Genomic DNA, 16,463 nt, shown 5'->3' with positions numbered 1-16,463 from the left:
AAATAATTCACTTATAGATGAATCTGATTGAGTCTCTAGATAGAACTAACCGCTTAACAGAAAATACAGGGGTTAGAGAAACACTACACCCATGCCAGCATTTGTTCTCTCTTGTCCTTTTTGTTTTTAAACATCTTTATTGGAGTATAATTGCTTTACAGTAGTGTGTTAGTTTCTGCTTTATAACGAAGTGAATCAGCTATACATATACATATATCCCCATATCTCCTCCCTCTTGCGTCTCCCTCCCACCCTCCCTATCCCACCCCTCTAGGTGGTCACAAAGCACGGAGCTGATCTCCCTGTGCTATGCAGCTGCTTCCCACTAGCTATTTTACATTTGGTAGTATATATTAGTCCATACCTCTCTCTCACTTTGTCCCAGCTTGCCCTTCCCCCTTGTCTTTTTGATGACGGCCATTTAACAACAGTGAGGTAATATCTCATTGTGGTTTTAATTTGCATTTCCCTAATGACTAGTGAGGTTGAGCATCTTGTAATGTACCTGTTGGCTTTTCATATATCTTCTTTGGAGAAATGTCTATTCAGGTTCTTTGCCCAATAAAAAAAAAAATTTTTTTTTTGCTATTGAGTTGGAAATACCATATTTTGCCTAACATATTGGCATATAGTAAAACACATGGTAACACCTGGTGCCAATGAAGGTTTAAAGAAATGGATACGCTCATGTGCTATGGCTGTATTATAAACTACTGCATCCTTTAAAAAAACTTGGCAGTATCTATGCAAGTCTAAGATGTGGATTCACTTTGACCAAGCAAAGATATTTCTAGGTATCTATTCTACAGAAATACATTTGTATGAAGTTATGTGAAACATTCAATGTAGCACAGTATACTACAGTAAACATGAGAAGAAATCTAAATATTTGTAAATAAAAGACCAAATCAATTATGGTACAACCATACCAAGCAGTCACTAAAAAGAATATGCTTGTACTGATATAGGAAGCTCTCCAAGGTATATTGTGCAAGAAAGTATAGAGTAATGTGCATAACACAATCCCACCTGTGGTTAATAAAATCCAAACTCTACAGATGTACATATGTACATTAATATGTAAAATTACAGCAAAATATCTGGAATGAAATACACAGTTGAAGTTTGTTTTCTCTGGAGATTCTCTAGGATTGGAGGGTAGGTGAAAGGTAAAGTCCACTCTTTACCATTTATATACATACATGTGTGTATATTTGAAAGGGCAATATATTCAACTAATTGTCAATTAAAAATTAAAACCATTCAAAAATACATCAAGTGAATAGAAGTACACCAAAATGGTAGTTGTGATTTGTAGATCTCTGAGTTCTTTTTTTGCTTTCTTTATTTTTTATTTCTATTAGAAGACTTTCATCATGAGAAAAAAGTTACTTTTTAAAGTGTGGTTGCATTTACATGAAACCACCTATTTAAGAAAAGGTTAACAAGTTTAACTTTGTTGCATTAATTTTTCTTCAAGAACAATATGGTATGTTCTTTTTTTATTATCAATGTCTTTATTAAATATCTTCATACAATGATAACTTCCTCCCTTCTTTAAGTCTCCCTGTACTCTTTTCTTCCCAGCGCAGGTTGGATTAAGCCTTGTTTTGTAGTGTCCTATGGATGCTGCAGTGACATTCACTCCACTATATGGAAATTGTTCTGTGATTTAATTATTTCTTGAACAAGTATGTGTTTAGTATTTACTCCATGCCAGAAACTTGCTAAATGTGGTACAAAAACAACTCTTTAAAACTCATAACATCTCTAAGAGGAAGGCATAATATTTTCCCCATTTTAGAGATGAGGAAACTGAGGAAGAGAGAAGTATCTATCCCAAGGTCATAGTGCAGGTAAGAGGTGAAGCCAGGATTTGAATACTAAGCTGTCCCCCTAATAGACTATGACTCTGAGTCCAAAGGATCAGGGCACTGTCTCCCCAGTGTCCAGCACATTGTGCCTGGGAACGTGGCACAGTAAATGGCAACCGCAAGAATGAGAGATGGGGATGGATGTCTGAGCTTTGAGAGTGAGAGAGAAGTCCAAGAAAATGAAGGATTTATTTTTGGGCTTTGGGTTATTATTGATGGGAAGTCATAAATTTAGGTGGCAAACCATGAATAGGAAGGAGTTCTGCAGCTCGAGACCATCCTTTTCCTTCCAGCGGCTGAATTAAACCTTACCTCAAAATCGGCAGGCATAATCATGAATCCACAACAGGGCAAGGAAATCAAATGGGGAGGCTTGATTTTAATTTTAAATTTATTTATGATTTTAAAAGAAGATTGAGGGTGGAAAGAAGAGCTTTCTTTCCTCTGTTTTTATTCAGATCTGTCACTTTAAAATATAGTTGTCCAAAGCTAGGGTAAAAAAAAAAAATTACATCCCCATGGAAACGCCAAAAAACTCTCTTTGTTTGATAGGCTGACAAAAACAGGAAAACTTAATCATTTGCCTCTTGAGATTTTTGTTGTTTTGTTGTTGTTGTTTGTTTTTAAAATTCTTTTGTTAGTTTGAGAGGTGTGGTGAGGTTTTTCTAGATCTGGGGGGGCACGGAGGGTACTATTATACTATGAAAAGGAAAAATGAGCTGACAAACAAGTCACTGTTCTAGTGGCCCAACAATCTGAACTGTTATTGATAGAAAGCAGAGGTGTGTGTGTGTGTGTGTGTGTGTGTGCTCGTATGTAAGGGTGGGGACTACACTTCTCAATTGCATGAGAGCTGATAGAAGCTAGGTCTAGAGAGCTCATAGAGTTGGAATGGCAGCACCATGGACCCATTGACATCCTTTTGATCCTATGAGACCTCTGGCAAACAACCATCACCACAATAAAACTCACAAGAAAACATGGCGCCACTGGTGATTATGCAATAATACCTCCATCTGCTTTACCCAGCACCTCTGCCACCAGAACAGACCTTCAACATGCCTTGTAAATAACCACTCTTCCCGGGTGACTTACAGGAGGCAAGTAGTAAAGAACGGCCTCATTTATTTTACGATTCCTCTGGTGGGAGGAGTGGGGCAGTTCAAAAGAGAAAATTGTGGGCTGAGAAATGCTGAGAATCACTTCTACGGCTGATTTCTGGCACCCTTGGAAATTACAATTTCCCTCCCCCCTCAGAGAAAGTAAGAATTTATAACAAACCTGTAAAAATGAATGCTGAGCATATTGATTTTAGTATCTGTATAACCTCTTAGGGAGAAGGAGGGCTATTCATCACCACGTGGGTAGAAAATTTCCTTTTGCTTATTTGCATGCTATTTTAAAGTTAAAGCAAGTCCCATTTCTAAGGTCATTAAGTTCAAGCCTGGCAAAGGGATCAAAGACAATTGTAGAGCTAGGAATGCCATCATATATTCGATCTCTGAAGAGACTGCCGGACAGCTTAAATCAGAGTTTGGTTCTGCTTCTGATCCTCTGGAAGAAATAATGGCTTGGCCTCTCCAAGAAGGCAAAATGTCTCACGTTTTTAGTGAAGGGAGAAATTTTGAATGAGGGAATAGAAATAACTTCTACTTGCCTCCCCTTTATGTAAAAGCTGAGCATCACTAAAGAAAGAGGCATATGCTGGGTGAGTGTAATCCGTCTTCGAGGGGGTGCCTTCATCTGTGGAGCAAGTGTGACTCCAGATCAGTGTCATCGTGATATGTTTTTCCATCTCAAAGTAAATCAGAAGGGGTGGTGACCCCAGCAGGCTGTGTGCGCTATAGGCATATGATTCCCACCTGTGGGAATTGGGAAACACTGGAGTATATTAGGGAATGGCATTTCCAGAGTCTGTGCTTTTTTGTCCTGGAAGGGTCCAGAGCCACTGTCTTCCTAAAATGGTTTAATTCAGCCTCTCTAGAGGCCTGACTTTGTACCTGTGAACTCTGGAATGGAACGAGCCCATGAAACCCAGGCAAGCGATTCCTCAACAGTTGGGTCTGTGTATGTTCCCTGCAAGCACGCTGCATTACATTACAGCTCAGGCCAGCTTGGGAAGTTTATTTGATTTGTGTTATTTTTCCAGTTTTGCTGGTTAAGGAATTTTCAGTGTACTTAAATATCTTCAGAAGACAGACTATTATTCATGAAGCAGTTCTACAAAGAAAAGTATCTCATATTCTTTACTTAGCACATTTCCTCAAAGGGAGCCTGTGCCCTTGCTGGGATGCTTAATTTCTCTCTCTCTCTCTCTCTCTCTCTCTTTTTTTTTTTTTTGCAAAGGAAACTTGTTTGATCTTTTAGCTATCAACCTGGTTTTATTTTTTTGTTTGTTTGTTTATTTTTAATGGCAGTCTTTCCCAGTGTTGATTAGAACATTATAGAAGCATCTGCCCCTTGTTTCTCTCATTACACAATACACGATACCCATGGTTCTGGTTCTGAAAAGAAAAGAACTTACCCTGACCAAATCAGGGTAACCAGGTTTTAGCCCTAGCTTGTTTCCTGATTTTTCTGTGTGACCTTGAAAATTTTATGTAATACCACAGGGTCTGTTTTTTACTCTTGAAATATGAGGCTAATAATCCTCTCCCTGCCTCTTGGAGCCGTGGTTATCAATTCAATCCAGCAAACATTCATGAGTATTAACTCTGGGCCTGGCACCATGTTAGGCTGAATGAGAAAAGGATCCTGCTTTCTGAAACACAGAATGCAGGAAGATACCTGCTTTGAGCATCATTTGAAGATATTAAAAAAAAACCTGCCCACCTAAGGAATTATAAACGACATGAATCGGCAGATGAATTCTGGAACAGACCTTCCCACCCTGCTCCTTCCAGAAACAGCTTTGGACCTTGAATCTGGGGTCATCTATATGCCACTGAAAATAACTTTCACTGTGAGCTCTCTGGCTTCCTTCTGATTGCAGTGTCACACTGAATAATGCTCACTGGGTACAAGAAGTATGAATGAGACTCTAATGATTTAGACACTTGCAAGAAGGATATATGCTATTTCTTTAAATCGAAGGTTAGAATAAATAAGGGCTTAAACATTTCACATAAGCTTTATTAAAACTTCATCAAAATTCAGTTAACCAACTATCTGACTGCTGTTGTATGCAAGCACTGTTCTAGGGGCTGGAGAGGGTACAAAGATAATCCGCTGACCCGTCTCTCCCTACGCCCCGATGAGGCCAGGGCTCTTCTCGTATTACATGTTCTTGTTGTGTCATGACTTCTTTTGCAATTGTTTGCAACTGTTGCAATTCATGTTTATTAGTAGCTCATTGGTGAAACCTTTGCCAGATGCTCTCTGAGGACAGATTGTCTTTTTCACTACTTACCACATTCAAGTGCCTACTTCAGCATTGATCCTTAATATGTGTGAATGAATAAATAACACCGCTGTACTACCCATGGGTAATTATGTTGTCATGAGCGTTGGGGGAGATATACTATTAATATTTGTGGATTGATGGATGAATGGCTCTAGCCTGAGGGTGTAAATTCTGGTCTGGGCTCAAGGGTCTCCAAGAGAAAGGGGTGTTGGTCATTGTTACCCCAGGAATACCAGGCCTGGTGCATTACTCCATTCTGTACTGAAGGGTATAAAAGACCATGTATAATTACAAAGCACATAGTATAAAGACAAATGTTATAGTAAAATACAAGTTGGTCCTATGTTTTTATTATTAAAAGCATCCAGATATTGGAAATTTATTGACTTCTTTACACTAAATTTAATAGATTTCATTGTTTAAAGGAAAATGCAAAAATCACATTGAATGAAAAGTTAGAAATAACAGATGCTAATTTAGTGTCAGGTGCTAAAAGAGAGAGAAATCTACACACATGTACCCACAACACATGTCCCCCATGCACCATGTATGACTTTGACCTTTTTCCAAGATGGTAAGTTGTGAGATTACATTCACAACTTCTCTGTGATGGTAAATGCAGTGAACCTAAAAAGCATTTACTTGGAATCATTAAATCAATGCAGCAAACATTTATTAAACATGAAGTATGTACCAGGAGCTGTGCTAGGTGCTAGGATGAAGGCTGGATTTAAGGGAAAATCAGTGATGGGGAATGAGGTGGGAAACAAGTGATTGAGAAAAGCCGAACCCCTTGAAAAGGACTGGTGCCCTACCAAACAGAGCAATCAAATACTGACCTGAGTACTGAGCACAGGACGGGACACTGAAATCTTTCAGAACACACTCTCTGGCACTAATGCTCGACTACCAATCGGGAACAGTTTGAACTTAAATAGGGAAATACATTCAACCATTCAGAGTTCCCAAGTGGTCAGAAAAATAAGATGACTTCACAATAAACACCCAGCTCACTCCTGCTGCCTTTGTGGGTACAGTTTTCTCTCCAACACCCAGAGAAGGGCTCCTTCCTGGAACGGATCTGAAGCCTGGTTAGCACAGTTAAATTACAAAGCTAACCAATAATTCTCCGGACATCCAACCCTGCCCTCCGTCACGTGGTACAGCTATTGATCTGCACTAATGATTTAGTGATTAAGGAAGATAAATTGCCTATGAATGCAAAGCAAGCTGAAGGGCCCCCAGCAACAGAGCTGATCATTCTTTATCAATCAGGGCTGTACTTGCCTGGGTAATTTCAGCCCAGTGTCCCAAGCCACCTTGGACATCACTTCCATGTCAGGAGTGTGGTGTTTTCAGCATCTTGCTCACCTGGCTTTATTTTGACAACTTCTGATTTCCTCTTTTGTTATCTTTTCTCCTTGGGCAATGGCCTCTCTTCTTATCTACTTTCTAGTTGCCAGATCATATCTCTATGAGTCCATTGTTATGAATTAGCACACGCAAGCACGAAACTGGGTGATTGTCAGCCTACAGTGTATTTGGTTGTGTGTGGGGTTCATCATACAGATCCCCTGGCTGGATTATGCTTTGGTTTCTAGGCCGGGAAAACCACAGCATGAGAGAAATGAAGAGATAACCTCTTTCTCCCATTCCATTCACACCCCCTGGGAGATCTCAGTGAGCATTAACATAAAAATGTAAAAAGGTATTCACTTAAAAGCTGTTGCCAGGACTTCCCTGGTGGCGCAGTGGTTGAGAGTCTGCCTGCCATGCAGGGAACATGGGTTTGTGCCCCGGTCTGGGAAGGTCCCACATGCCGCGGAGCGGCTGGGCCCGTGAGCCATGGCCGCTGAGCCTGCGCATCCGGAGCCTGTGCTCCGCAACGGGAGAGGCCACAACAATGAGAGGCCCGTGTACCGCAAAAAAAAAAAAAAAAAAGCTGGTGCCAGAATTTTTCTGGAGGGAATAGCTTTGGAAAAGTGTGTAGAAGCACAAATGTGTAGTCTGACTGTTGGAGAAGCCCAAAGAACGAAATAAAAAGGCTTGCTGGAGTGTTCTGCAGGAGAGAAGAAGAGAATTTGCTCCTGAGAGAGGATGAGAGCAGAGTTTGGAGGACAAGGAAAAACAAAAGGGGAGAGAGAAGAGGCAGTAAAAGCTGGACAGAGACTGGGATTAGGGTTAGGGAGGAGCCAGTGGAACTTTAAGAAGAGTGAACACAGTCTCCTGTGCTTTGTAATTATTATCTTGTGATTATTATGTAAACCAGCAGCCCTGTGAGTGTGGTCCCTGCCCAGCAGCATGAGCATCCCCTGGAAACTGGTTAGAAATACAAGTTCTCAGGCCCCACCCAGACCTCATCACTATGAGAATGCTGCACAGAAACCTGTGTTTTAACAAGCCCTCCAGGTGATTCTGACGTGGTCTGAGTTGGAGAACCACAGCACGGTTGGGGTCTGTGTACCACGAGGTCCTCATCTGCGGATTCAACCCACCGCAGATTGTGTACTATGTTTACTATCGCTGTTGGTGGAATCTGCGGCACACAAGGAATATGAAGGGCAAATACAGGACTTGAGCATCCGTGGAGTTTGGGTATCTGTGGCGGTCCCTGAACCAATCCCCAGGGCTTCCAAGAGACGACTGTAAATCTTTCTTCCTCTCACCGCCCCACACCAAGTGGCAATTAATGTCTAGACATTCATACATGTTTTGGGTAACTGTTTATGATGTTTCTGAGGCAGCACAGGTGTCAGTATGGAAAGATATAGGATTCCTACACATAGAGATGTGACCACCACAATATCCCCAAGAAATTTGCAGAAATGTTTGGACTTTCACAGGCCAAGGAATTAAGGAGTTGTGGAAGTTTTCTCTGGGTTCTGGGGACCGGGGCAGACCCATCTGCCATGTTCATGTAGTAAGCCTGCTTCCCACCTCCCAACTCTCACGTCTCCTCCAACAAGCCTCCAATACTCCCTCCTTGATTCTTGCTCTCAACGGATGATTTTGCTTTACACTTTACTGAGAAAAACAGAATCACAGGAGGGAACAACCTCATCCTCCTTCCACTGAGTCTAGAAAACCTGCATCTTCACCCGTATCCCACTTTGCTCCTGTCACAGTGGGGGATGGATAGTCCCACCTATCAAGGGCTCTTCACCTGTTCCCTAGATCCCACCCGCTCAAGGATTTCTCCAAGTCAGTGACTCTCAACCATGTCTTCAAGAATCATCTACAGAGCTTTTTATAAGCCCTAAATGCCAAGCTGCAGTCCAGACCAATCAGAATGTTTGGGTGGGGAGACCGCGGCGTCAGTGGCCAAGCCCCCAGGTGATTCCAGGTGCAGCCAAGGCTGTGAACCACCACCCTCCCTCGGCTGTAAACTCTTTCTCCTGGTTGGTCTCCAACACCAGAAAATTATGTCCACTCTGTCCTGTCTTTAAAACTTCTCCTTTGACCTTCGTATCACCATCTCTGTTTCACAGCAAGTCTTCTTGAAGGAGATGGTAAAACCTGTGCCTCCACTTTCTCACCTCCCACTACATGGTAGCCCGTGCCCATCTCTCTGGTTTTTGTCCCCACCACACTAGTAAAACAATCTTTCTAATTTTCCCAATGACTTCTGTAGTTTCACAGTGTATGGCCACTTTCTTTTCCTATCCGACTCAACTAACAAGCAGCATTCCAAAGAGCTAAAGCCTGTCTCCTTGAATCAATTGATATTCTGACTCTGTGACACCATGTTCTTCTGATTCCCTTTTACCCCACTGGCTACTCTTTGTCAATCTCCCTGTCCTTTGTTTAGACTCTGATTGTGGGTTATACTAAATCCATCCTTGTTCTTCCTTTAAACTTGCTGCTAGCTCCTGCTGGTGGTCATATTTATATCTCTAGCTCAGCTATCTCCTTTGAGCTCTAGACTCACCTATTCAAGTGCCTACTAGAACTCTCTGGTTTTATTCTCACCTTCCGCTGATCAGCAATGCCTAGGGGCAATGCCTCTCTGCTCCTTTTCTGTAATGCAGCATCTAGTGCCAGCACCACGTCATCTCTAGAGCTATGTCACTCTTTCAGAGCAGAGGTACCTGGAAGCTGCTCACCATGGCTACAATGGGAGACCAAGGCGATGATCAGGTAGCTGAAGGTTATTGGACCATCCACCTCCTGAATGGTCTTCCTGTAAAGTCAGTATGTCAGGCAACATGACTAACCCTTTTCACCTCTAGAAGAGAGGCCACGTAAGTGCAAATGCGTGTAGACGTGTGTCCCATCTTACACGGATGATGTAATCCAGAAAAGCTGTTAATAAACCAAAGTTTGGGCAGATCATATCATTCTTTAAATACCTTAGGGTGTTGGATAGTTATACGAAGTTGTATGATTTTCTTTTTGTGATGCCAATAAAATCAATAACAAATTCTTGTTTACCTATTTTGTAAGTATGGCTTTTAAAATACAGTTTTCTTACATTAGGCCACCACCTACGTACTCCACCATCTCAGCCTCCTTTGCTGATTCCTACTCTGTTAGACCCCTAAATGTTAGGGTTCTTTAGGGCTTGATAGGACATCTTCTTTCCTTCTTTATCTATATTTTCTCCAAAGGTGCAGATAAGTCCCAAATTCACATCTCTGATTCTCGTCTTACCTATCAGGGTATCTCCGGTCATTTCTGGTTGAGTGTCTGCAGTTATCTCCAAGGAAACATTTTCAAAATCTTAGTGTGTCTCCACCCCCTCACTCCCCTCAGTCTTCTCCATTATCCACTCATTTGCAGTTGTATCTGGTTGGCAAGGTTACTATAAACAGATCCCTGTACCTTTGAACTGCACATGGCCCAGTTAGCAGCTCCTGTCACCATCAACCTTGAAGGTTTGTCTCACAGATAAGGATTATTGGGTATAGGACGATGGAGGTGGCGAGTGGGGAGTATAGGATTAGCTCAGTGCCATCTATTGGAATAGACAGTTCAAAGAAAAGGTCCGTAGGATCCAGGTTTATGTTATACAGGAGTAGAAAACATTGTTGTTCACTTATTATCTATATATAAGTTCAGATCAAGCCTGATTTAAGTGCAACTCTCACCTTCAAAATCAGCACTAATATAGACCCAGTTTGGAAGATATTGGAGAGAAATGCATATGGAATAAGATGACGTGAGAAGTCTTTGGTCCCATCTGCTTTTATATGTTTTATTACCTTATTTCTTAAGATCTAAAAGTGGACTCTCTTCCCTCAATTTTGCTACAACATTTGCATCTGCGTCTGGAACTTAAAATCAACCTCATGCCAAGTATGGAAGCAGGGGTCAGACAAGGAAGAGCAGAGATGCGGAGAGGGAAAAATACTGTGTGTGACTGAATGTTTAAATTGGATTGGTAGAGAAATCCTTGGACTTGACTGAGTTTATTTGACTATAACCAGATTAAGCTTCTGCAGCAGCCAGAAGGGAAGACTCAAAATAGCAGTAGAGATTAAGTTGTATTGTATTAAAATAAAGTTACATGTTTGCATCTCCAGAGTTACAGTTTATGAAGTGTGCACGTACTATGCATATAAGCAAATTTGCGGAATCTGTTAGACATTCAGGCTTTCTCTTCTTGAATTAAGGAGACAGAGAAATTAGTTCCACTATAGACAGGGTCAACTTTATTCTATTTTTCTGAAGCCAGATTATGGATCCTAATAGTTTTTTTAAAAAAATTGAAGTATAGTTGCTGTACGATATGAGTTACAGCTGTACATATATAATACAGTGATTCACAATTTTTAAAGGTTATACTCCATTTATAGTTATTATAAAATATTGGCTATATTCCCCATGTTGTACAATATATCCTTGCAGCTTATTTTATACCTAATTGTTTGTACCTCTTAATTCCCTACCGCTATATTGCCCCTCCCTCTTCCTTCTCCCCACTGGTAACCATTAGTTTGTTCTCTGGGAGTCTGCTTCATTGTTTTGTATTCACTAGTTTGCATTTTTTAGCTTCCACATATAAGTGGTATCACACGGTGTTTGTCTTTCTCTGTCTGATTTCGCTTAGCATAATGCCTTCCAAGTCCATCCACATTGCTGCAAGTGGGAAAATTTTGTTCTTTGTTATGGCTGAGACTATATATATATATATATATATATATATATATATATATATATACACCACATCTTCTGGATCCTAATAGTTTTGAAAGTCAAGTTAAAGAAACCCTTTTTGTTTACAGAGCAATAACATACACAGAGGTGATACCATCAACATATAGCTCCACAGTTAACTAATTGTGCAGCTTTAGGCAATCTTCAATTGCTTCCTGCAATAAATCTATAGCAGCATTAACTTCAGGTTATGCCCTCATATACATGAGGACAAATTTTGTATCTTTTTCTATCTTTAATACATGGAAAGTGTATGTAGGAAAGGGACGTCTTGTAGAATAATTTTGCTATCATCCAAAAAGAGACGCATTAGAAATATAGGAACTATTTTTGTAATAAGAAAATAAATCCCTGGCCCTTACCTTCACACCAAGGATTGAAGAGAATGTACGTGTCTGTTTCTGGGTTTCGGCTGGTGCGGATTATACCATAGGGGGTCCAGACAGCAACATACATGCGGAACTTCCCCACAATGCAGTCTGGAGAAGACTGGACGGACAGCCGGACAGACCTGTCCTCTCTCGTGATAACTTTGGCTCCCCACTTGCCACCCTGCAGCTCGGAGACCACAGGGACAGGGATGTAGGTTCCCTTGTTCTCCTGAGGGTAGCGACCTATGAGAAGAAAGAAGGAGTATAGCGTTAAGGCGATTTCACAAACCATTTGGTTCTCACTCTGTCACCTTTATAGCTAAAGGTGGGAAATAATTCATTAGACTTGAAAGCCTGAAACTTGGGTTGGAATTTCACTTTGGCCACCAACTTGCTGCCTGATGGTGGTCAATTTTCGTAACTTCTTTGAAGGTCAGATTTGTCCTGTCTAGATTTTAAAAAAAGAATAACAGTGCTTACAGAGGTTTTTGTTGGTTGATCAATGAATTCAAATAAGATGTGGAAATACTAACCTTGGAGGCAGAAACAAAAACAGAGCTTATAGGATAATGTGAAGTCATCAGTACCTGAAATTCTGCCCTCTAAAAACGTAGAATTGCTTTTTTAGGGGTGTAAGGCAAATGTTTTTGTTTATTCTGAATACAATTTTATTATTTGTTATACTACCTATAATAGAGCTACATTTATAAGTTGTCCATATATCATTATTTTCGTATTTAACTGAAACGTATTTATTGTCAACGTCATTAGTAATTTAGGCTTATGTCATGGGCAAGAATTCAGGCTCTAGACGCAAATTATCTAGGTTTGAATCTTGGCTATGCTACTTCCTTACCTTTGTAACCTCTGGCAAATTACTTGACCTTTAGAGATCTCTATTTTCCTCTCTTTTTCTCTATCAATAAATGAGAATAATAATACTACACAGTTGTTATAAAGCAGAAACTAACACACCATTGTAACGCAATTATATCCCAGTAAAGATGTTTAAAAAAAATACTACAGAGTGATGAAATAAAATAATACACGTAAGATGCTTTGCACATAATTTCTCATGCATAACAAATTTTTAGCTATTATTTCAACAGGAAATTAAACAGCAGGGTATTTTACCATATGTCCAGGCTCATCATACTTTATGCATAAGCTATCTCAGGGTAAATCTTATTTCTCTTTATTGCTGCCATTTTGGGCCAAATTCTAATTTCATGATGTTGACCTCAAAAGTAAATTTTACCACTGGGTTCCTGGAAAATCAGAGTCTTCACTGCGAAAGTCAAACCTCACAGCATTCTTTAACTCTTTGGCTTACAGTTCAATTTATAGTTTGGTTTACAGAATAGTCAAATAGGTAGATATTTTAAACTGGAGCAAACCCTTCATTTATGAACGTTTCCCAAATGTATTAGACATTCAGTTCTTCTTGACTTGAAGAAAATTACAAATCAGACCAATACGTCTAAATTATGTTGATTGTAAGCAGAAGAAACTTTAAAACTTATTCACTTCAATTGCTTAACATAAACCAGGTAGAGGATTCTACATTAAAACAAATGAAAACAATGATTCTTTTTGGCCTCTCCAGTTACTGAGGTCTTTAAAGGGTTCTTTGGTAGGCATATTGTTGAAGATAGAGCATTCTAAGGAGGTAGTTACATAAGCTGCCACTGTGTAATTCTGTGAGATACTTAATCTTAATGACAATAAATGTATACAGCGCAAGCCAGGGAGAAAGATTAGAACCCCAGTGCTTTGCTATTGTTAGGGGTGTCAGTTTATCAACACTCAGTATGAATATTATCATAAATCCAATAAAGCCTTGAAAATGTTTTTCTGCCAAGGTATGACAGTGTGTCTAGGTTGTGTTCTTGGGAATACATGGGGCTCAGCTTCCCGGAAGCCTGGATATAAATCCACCTGCAAGAACTGTTTGTTCCAAAGGCACCGCCATCCCCATACTTCCTGTATATGCGCCTCTTTGTACACATTCAAACTGAGGGATGAGTTTACCCTTTTCTCTGGAGGCATTGTTGCTCTCTGGAACCTCCATCAGTGCTGAAGTGTAGACATCAAAAGCAATCTTGTCAGCTAAAGGGGACCTTAATTCATTTATTACAGTGACTCCTGGCAGCTGTTGCCACTAAATACTGACTTGCATTTAGAATCCATGGTATTAAATACGACACAAGTTTGGTAAAAATAAACTTTTGGAGATAAAATCTGTGCGATAATGACAGACTTATAAGATTTAAAGAAAAAGGATGAAAGGAATTTTAAAATGAACTACATAAGCAGGCTCCTTTAAGAATACCAAAGAATTAGGAGAGTGTATCAAAAGCTATGTGCTATGAGACTCAGCTTCACCTTTGTACTAACATCCACTATTGTCAGGGGTATCGAAACAACCAAGACAATTGCTAGTTTCCATTGTTACACTTCCTGTTATGATTTCAAAGACATATTAAATGTTATGTATCAAATTCAAGTTATACCAAAAAAAGTAAAGAAAAAGGAGAACCATGTTTTTTTTCATGCTGGCTTTGAACCCAGTCACAACTTAATCTAAAGGCTAGTTTGTTTGAAACTTATTCCTTCCTGCAACAATATTGCCTACTGTGTGCTGGGCATTATTCTAAGTGCTAAAGACACAACAGCAAACAAAACAGACTCCTGTGCTCATAGAGCTTATAGTCTATGGAAAAAGCCAAGCCCGTGCTATTTATGATATGCATGTTATTGTTTTGCTCCTTATAACAAACTGTGAGAGGGAAATCATTATCAGCATCCTAATTTGACAAATCAGGAAACTAAGACACAAGGTCATTAAGCAATTTGTCCAGGGTGATACAACTAGTAGCCAGTGGGTTGAGATTTGAACCAGTCGGTCTGGCTTCAGAGCCTGGGAGTTTAACTTCTAAGCTCTACGGCAGTTGTATGTGCAGACAATGCTTTGGCGTTGGTGAGAATTGTGATGACATTCTGACTCTGCAATTAACTCTTGGTGCTACCTAGGGCACATTTCTTAGTTGTCTGAAGTTCCATTTCCTTGTCTCTTTGCAGTCCTGGAAATGGGAAGAAAATAACTTTTGTAATAGAATGAAAGCTTTATGCCCGGCACGCAGTAGAGGTTGACTCACGAGACATATATTGTTTGTGTTTTAAACATAACAGCTACTGGAAAGGAAAGCTAGAAGGAAGAAGGGGTGATTTCCCCCCACCCCACTGCCTTCTCTGGTCCTAAACCTGAAGAAAGTGGGTGTCCCAGGGAAAGCAGGTTACTTTTCTTGAGGGAAGTACTGTGGCCGAGGAGAAAGCAATACAGCTGGCTCTGACACTTACTGTGTGACCCTGGTAAAGTACTCATCCTCTCTCAACTAAAACTTCACGTATTCTGTAAAACGGGGATAATATGGTCATAGTTTGTGATGGGGAGGACAGCTTAATAAGTGGTAGTCATTGTTATTGTTATTTCCCCCTCTTCTCAGGCTTTCTGATTCCCCTAATTCATCCTTGCTCTGTTCCAGGAGCGGGAAGACAGGATGGGTTCACTAATAGCCAACCTAGAGAACCCAAATCTACTTACCAAGGCCAGTTTGTTCAAGATTCAAAGGTACTGAGCTAATTTTTCCATCTAGGAAACGTGCACAGCCTCTTCTCCCCCCATCTGCTCCCCCCGCCAAAGTGACGGCATTCAGTATTAACCAGAAAACCGTAATAATTCCAGAATTATCATAGAAGAGTTATCTAAAACCCGCCCTTCACTAAAAAAATCTGGTTTTCTGAATCACTATGGTCACTGTCATCTCCATTCATGACTTACGTAGGAGGTGGCAAACTTTATGGTCCATGGGCCAAATGTAGCTTGTTGCATGTTTGTGTAAATAAAGCTTTATTGGAACACACTCCTTCATTTGTGTATTACTGTGCTACAATAGCAGAGTTGAGTAGCTGTGACAGAGGCGATATGGTCTGCAATGCCTAAAAGATTCACTAGCTGGCCCTTACAGTAAAAGTTTGCCAACCTCTGCCTTAGAGAGTTTTATATTTTATTTCTTTAAGGGGTGATTGATTATAGACACTCAGTGTCTAAGACTTGGGCCTAAGAAGAAAATACCATCACCTAGTTTTTTCTTCAAAGAGAAATACGTTACTAAACTAATAATAAACATCTTCCCTGCTATGGGGTCAACATTTAGTTTCCTTAAAACCTCCTAGTTAAATCCTTCACAGTCTCAGAGGGTACTGAAGACATAGGAAATGGGTGGTAACTTTTTATTGATTTCACTAGACACAGCTAAAATGTTCAAGTTTATTACTGTAAAAGTTGTTTAGCGTTGCCAAGGCAGTTCACAGAGAGATGGAAATAAAGCACAACAGGAATGGAGGTTTATTTCCCTGGGTCCCTGTGAGGGAATGTTTACAGATGGGAAACTGGGTTCTGTGAGGTTATCACATGCAAGACATCCGTATAAGCGGGCAGAGGCAGACACGGGCAAGGCATGGACTGAAATCTCTGCGCTGGAAAGCCCGTTCTCCATTTCCTGCATCGTGCTGCCTCTGTGGGGACGGTGGGAGGATGCTGGAGGAATTACGAAGAGGAAGAAGCCAAGAGAAGACTAAAGCTGCAAGATTTGACAG

At 40.4% G+C, this 16,463-nt stretch overlaps 1 protein-coding gene across 1 annotated transcript in view; it reads right to left on the bottom strand.

Moving 5' to 3' along the window:
• Positions 1–16,463, bottom strand: part of F13A1 (coagulation factor XIII A chain) — a gene marked incomplete at both ends in the record, with an annotated part of 137,104 nt that overhangs the window by 86,725 nt on the left and 33,916 nt on the right. Inside the window, one exon of the mRNA XM_079713970.1 lies at positions 11,796–12,047. Coding sequence (XP_079570096.1) covers positions 11,796–12,047 — 252 coding nt within the window. The remainder of the gene's footprint in view (positions 1–11,795; positions 12,048–16,463) is intronic.

The sequence above is a fragment of the Hyperoodon ampullatus genome, assembly GCF_949752795.1.
Source record: "Hyperoodon ampullatus genome assembly, chromosome: 10".
Classification (NCBI taxonomy): domain Eukaryota; kingdom Metazoa; phylum Chordata; class Mammalia; order Artiodactyla; family Ziphiidae; genus Hyperoodon; species Hyperoodon ampullatus.
Note: the sequence above shows the minus strand (reverse complement) of the source record. Positions and strands in the feature narration are given on the sequence as shown.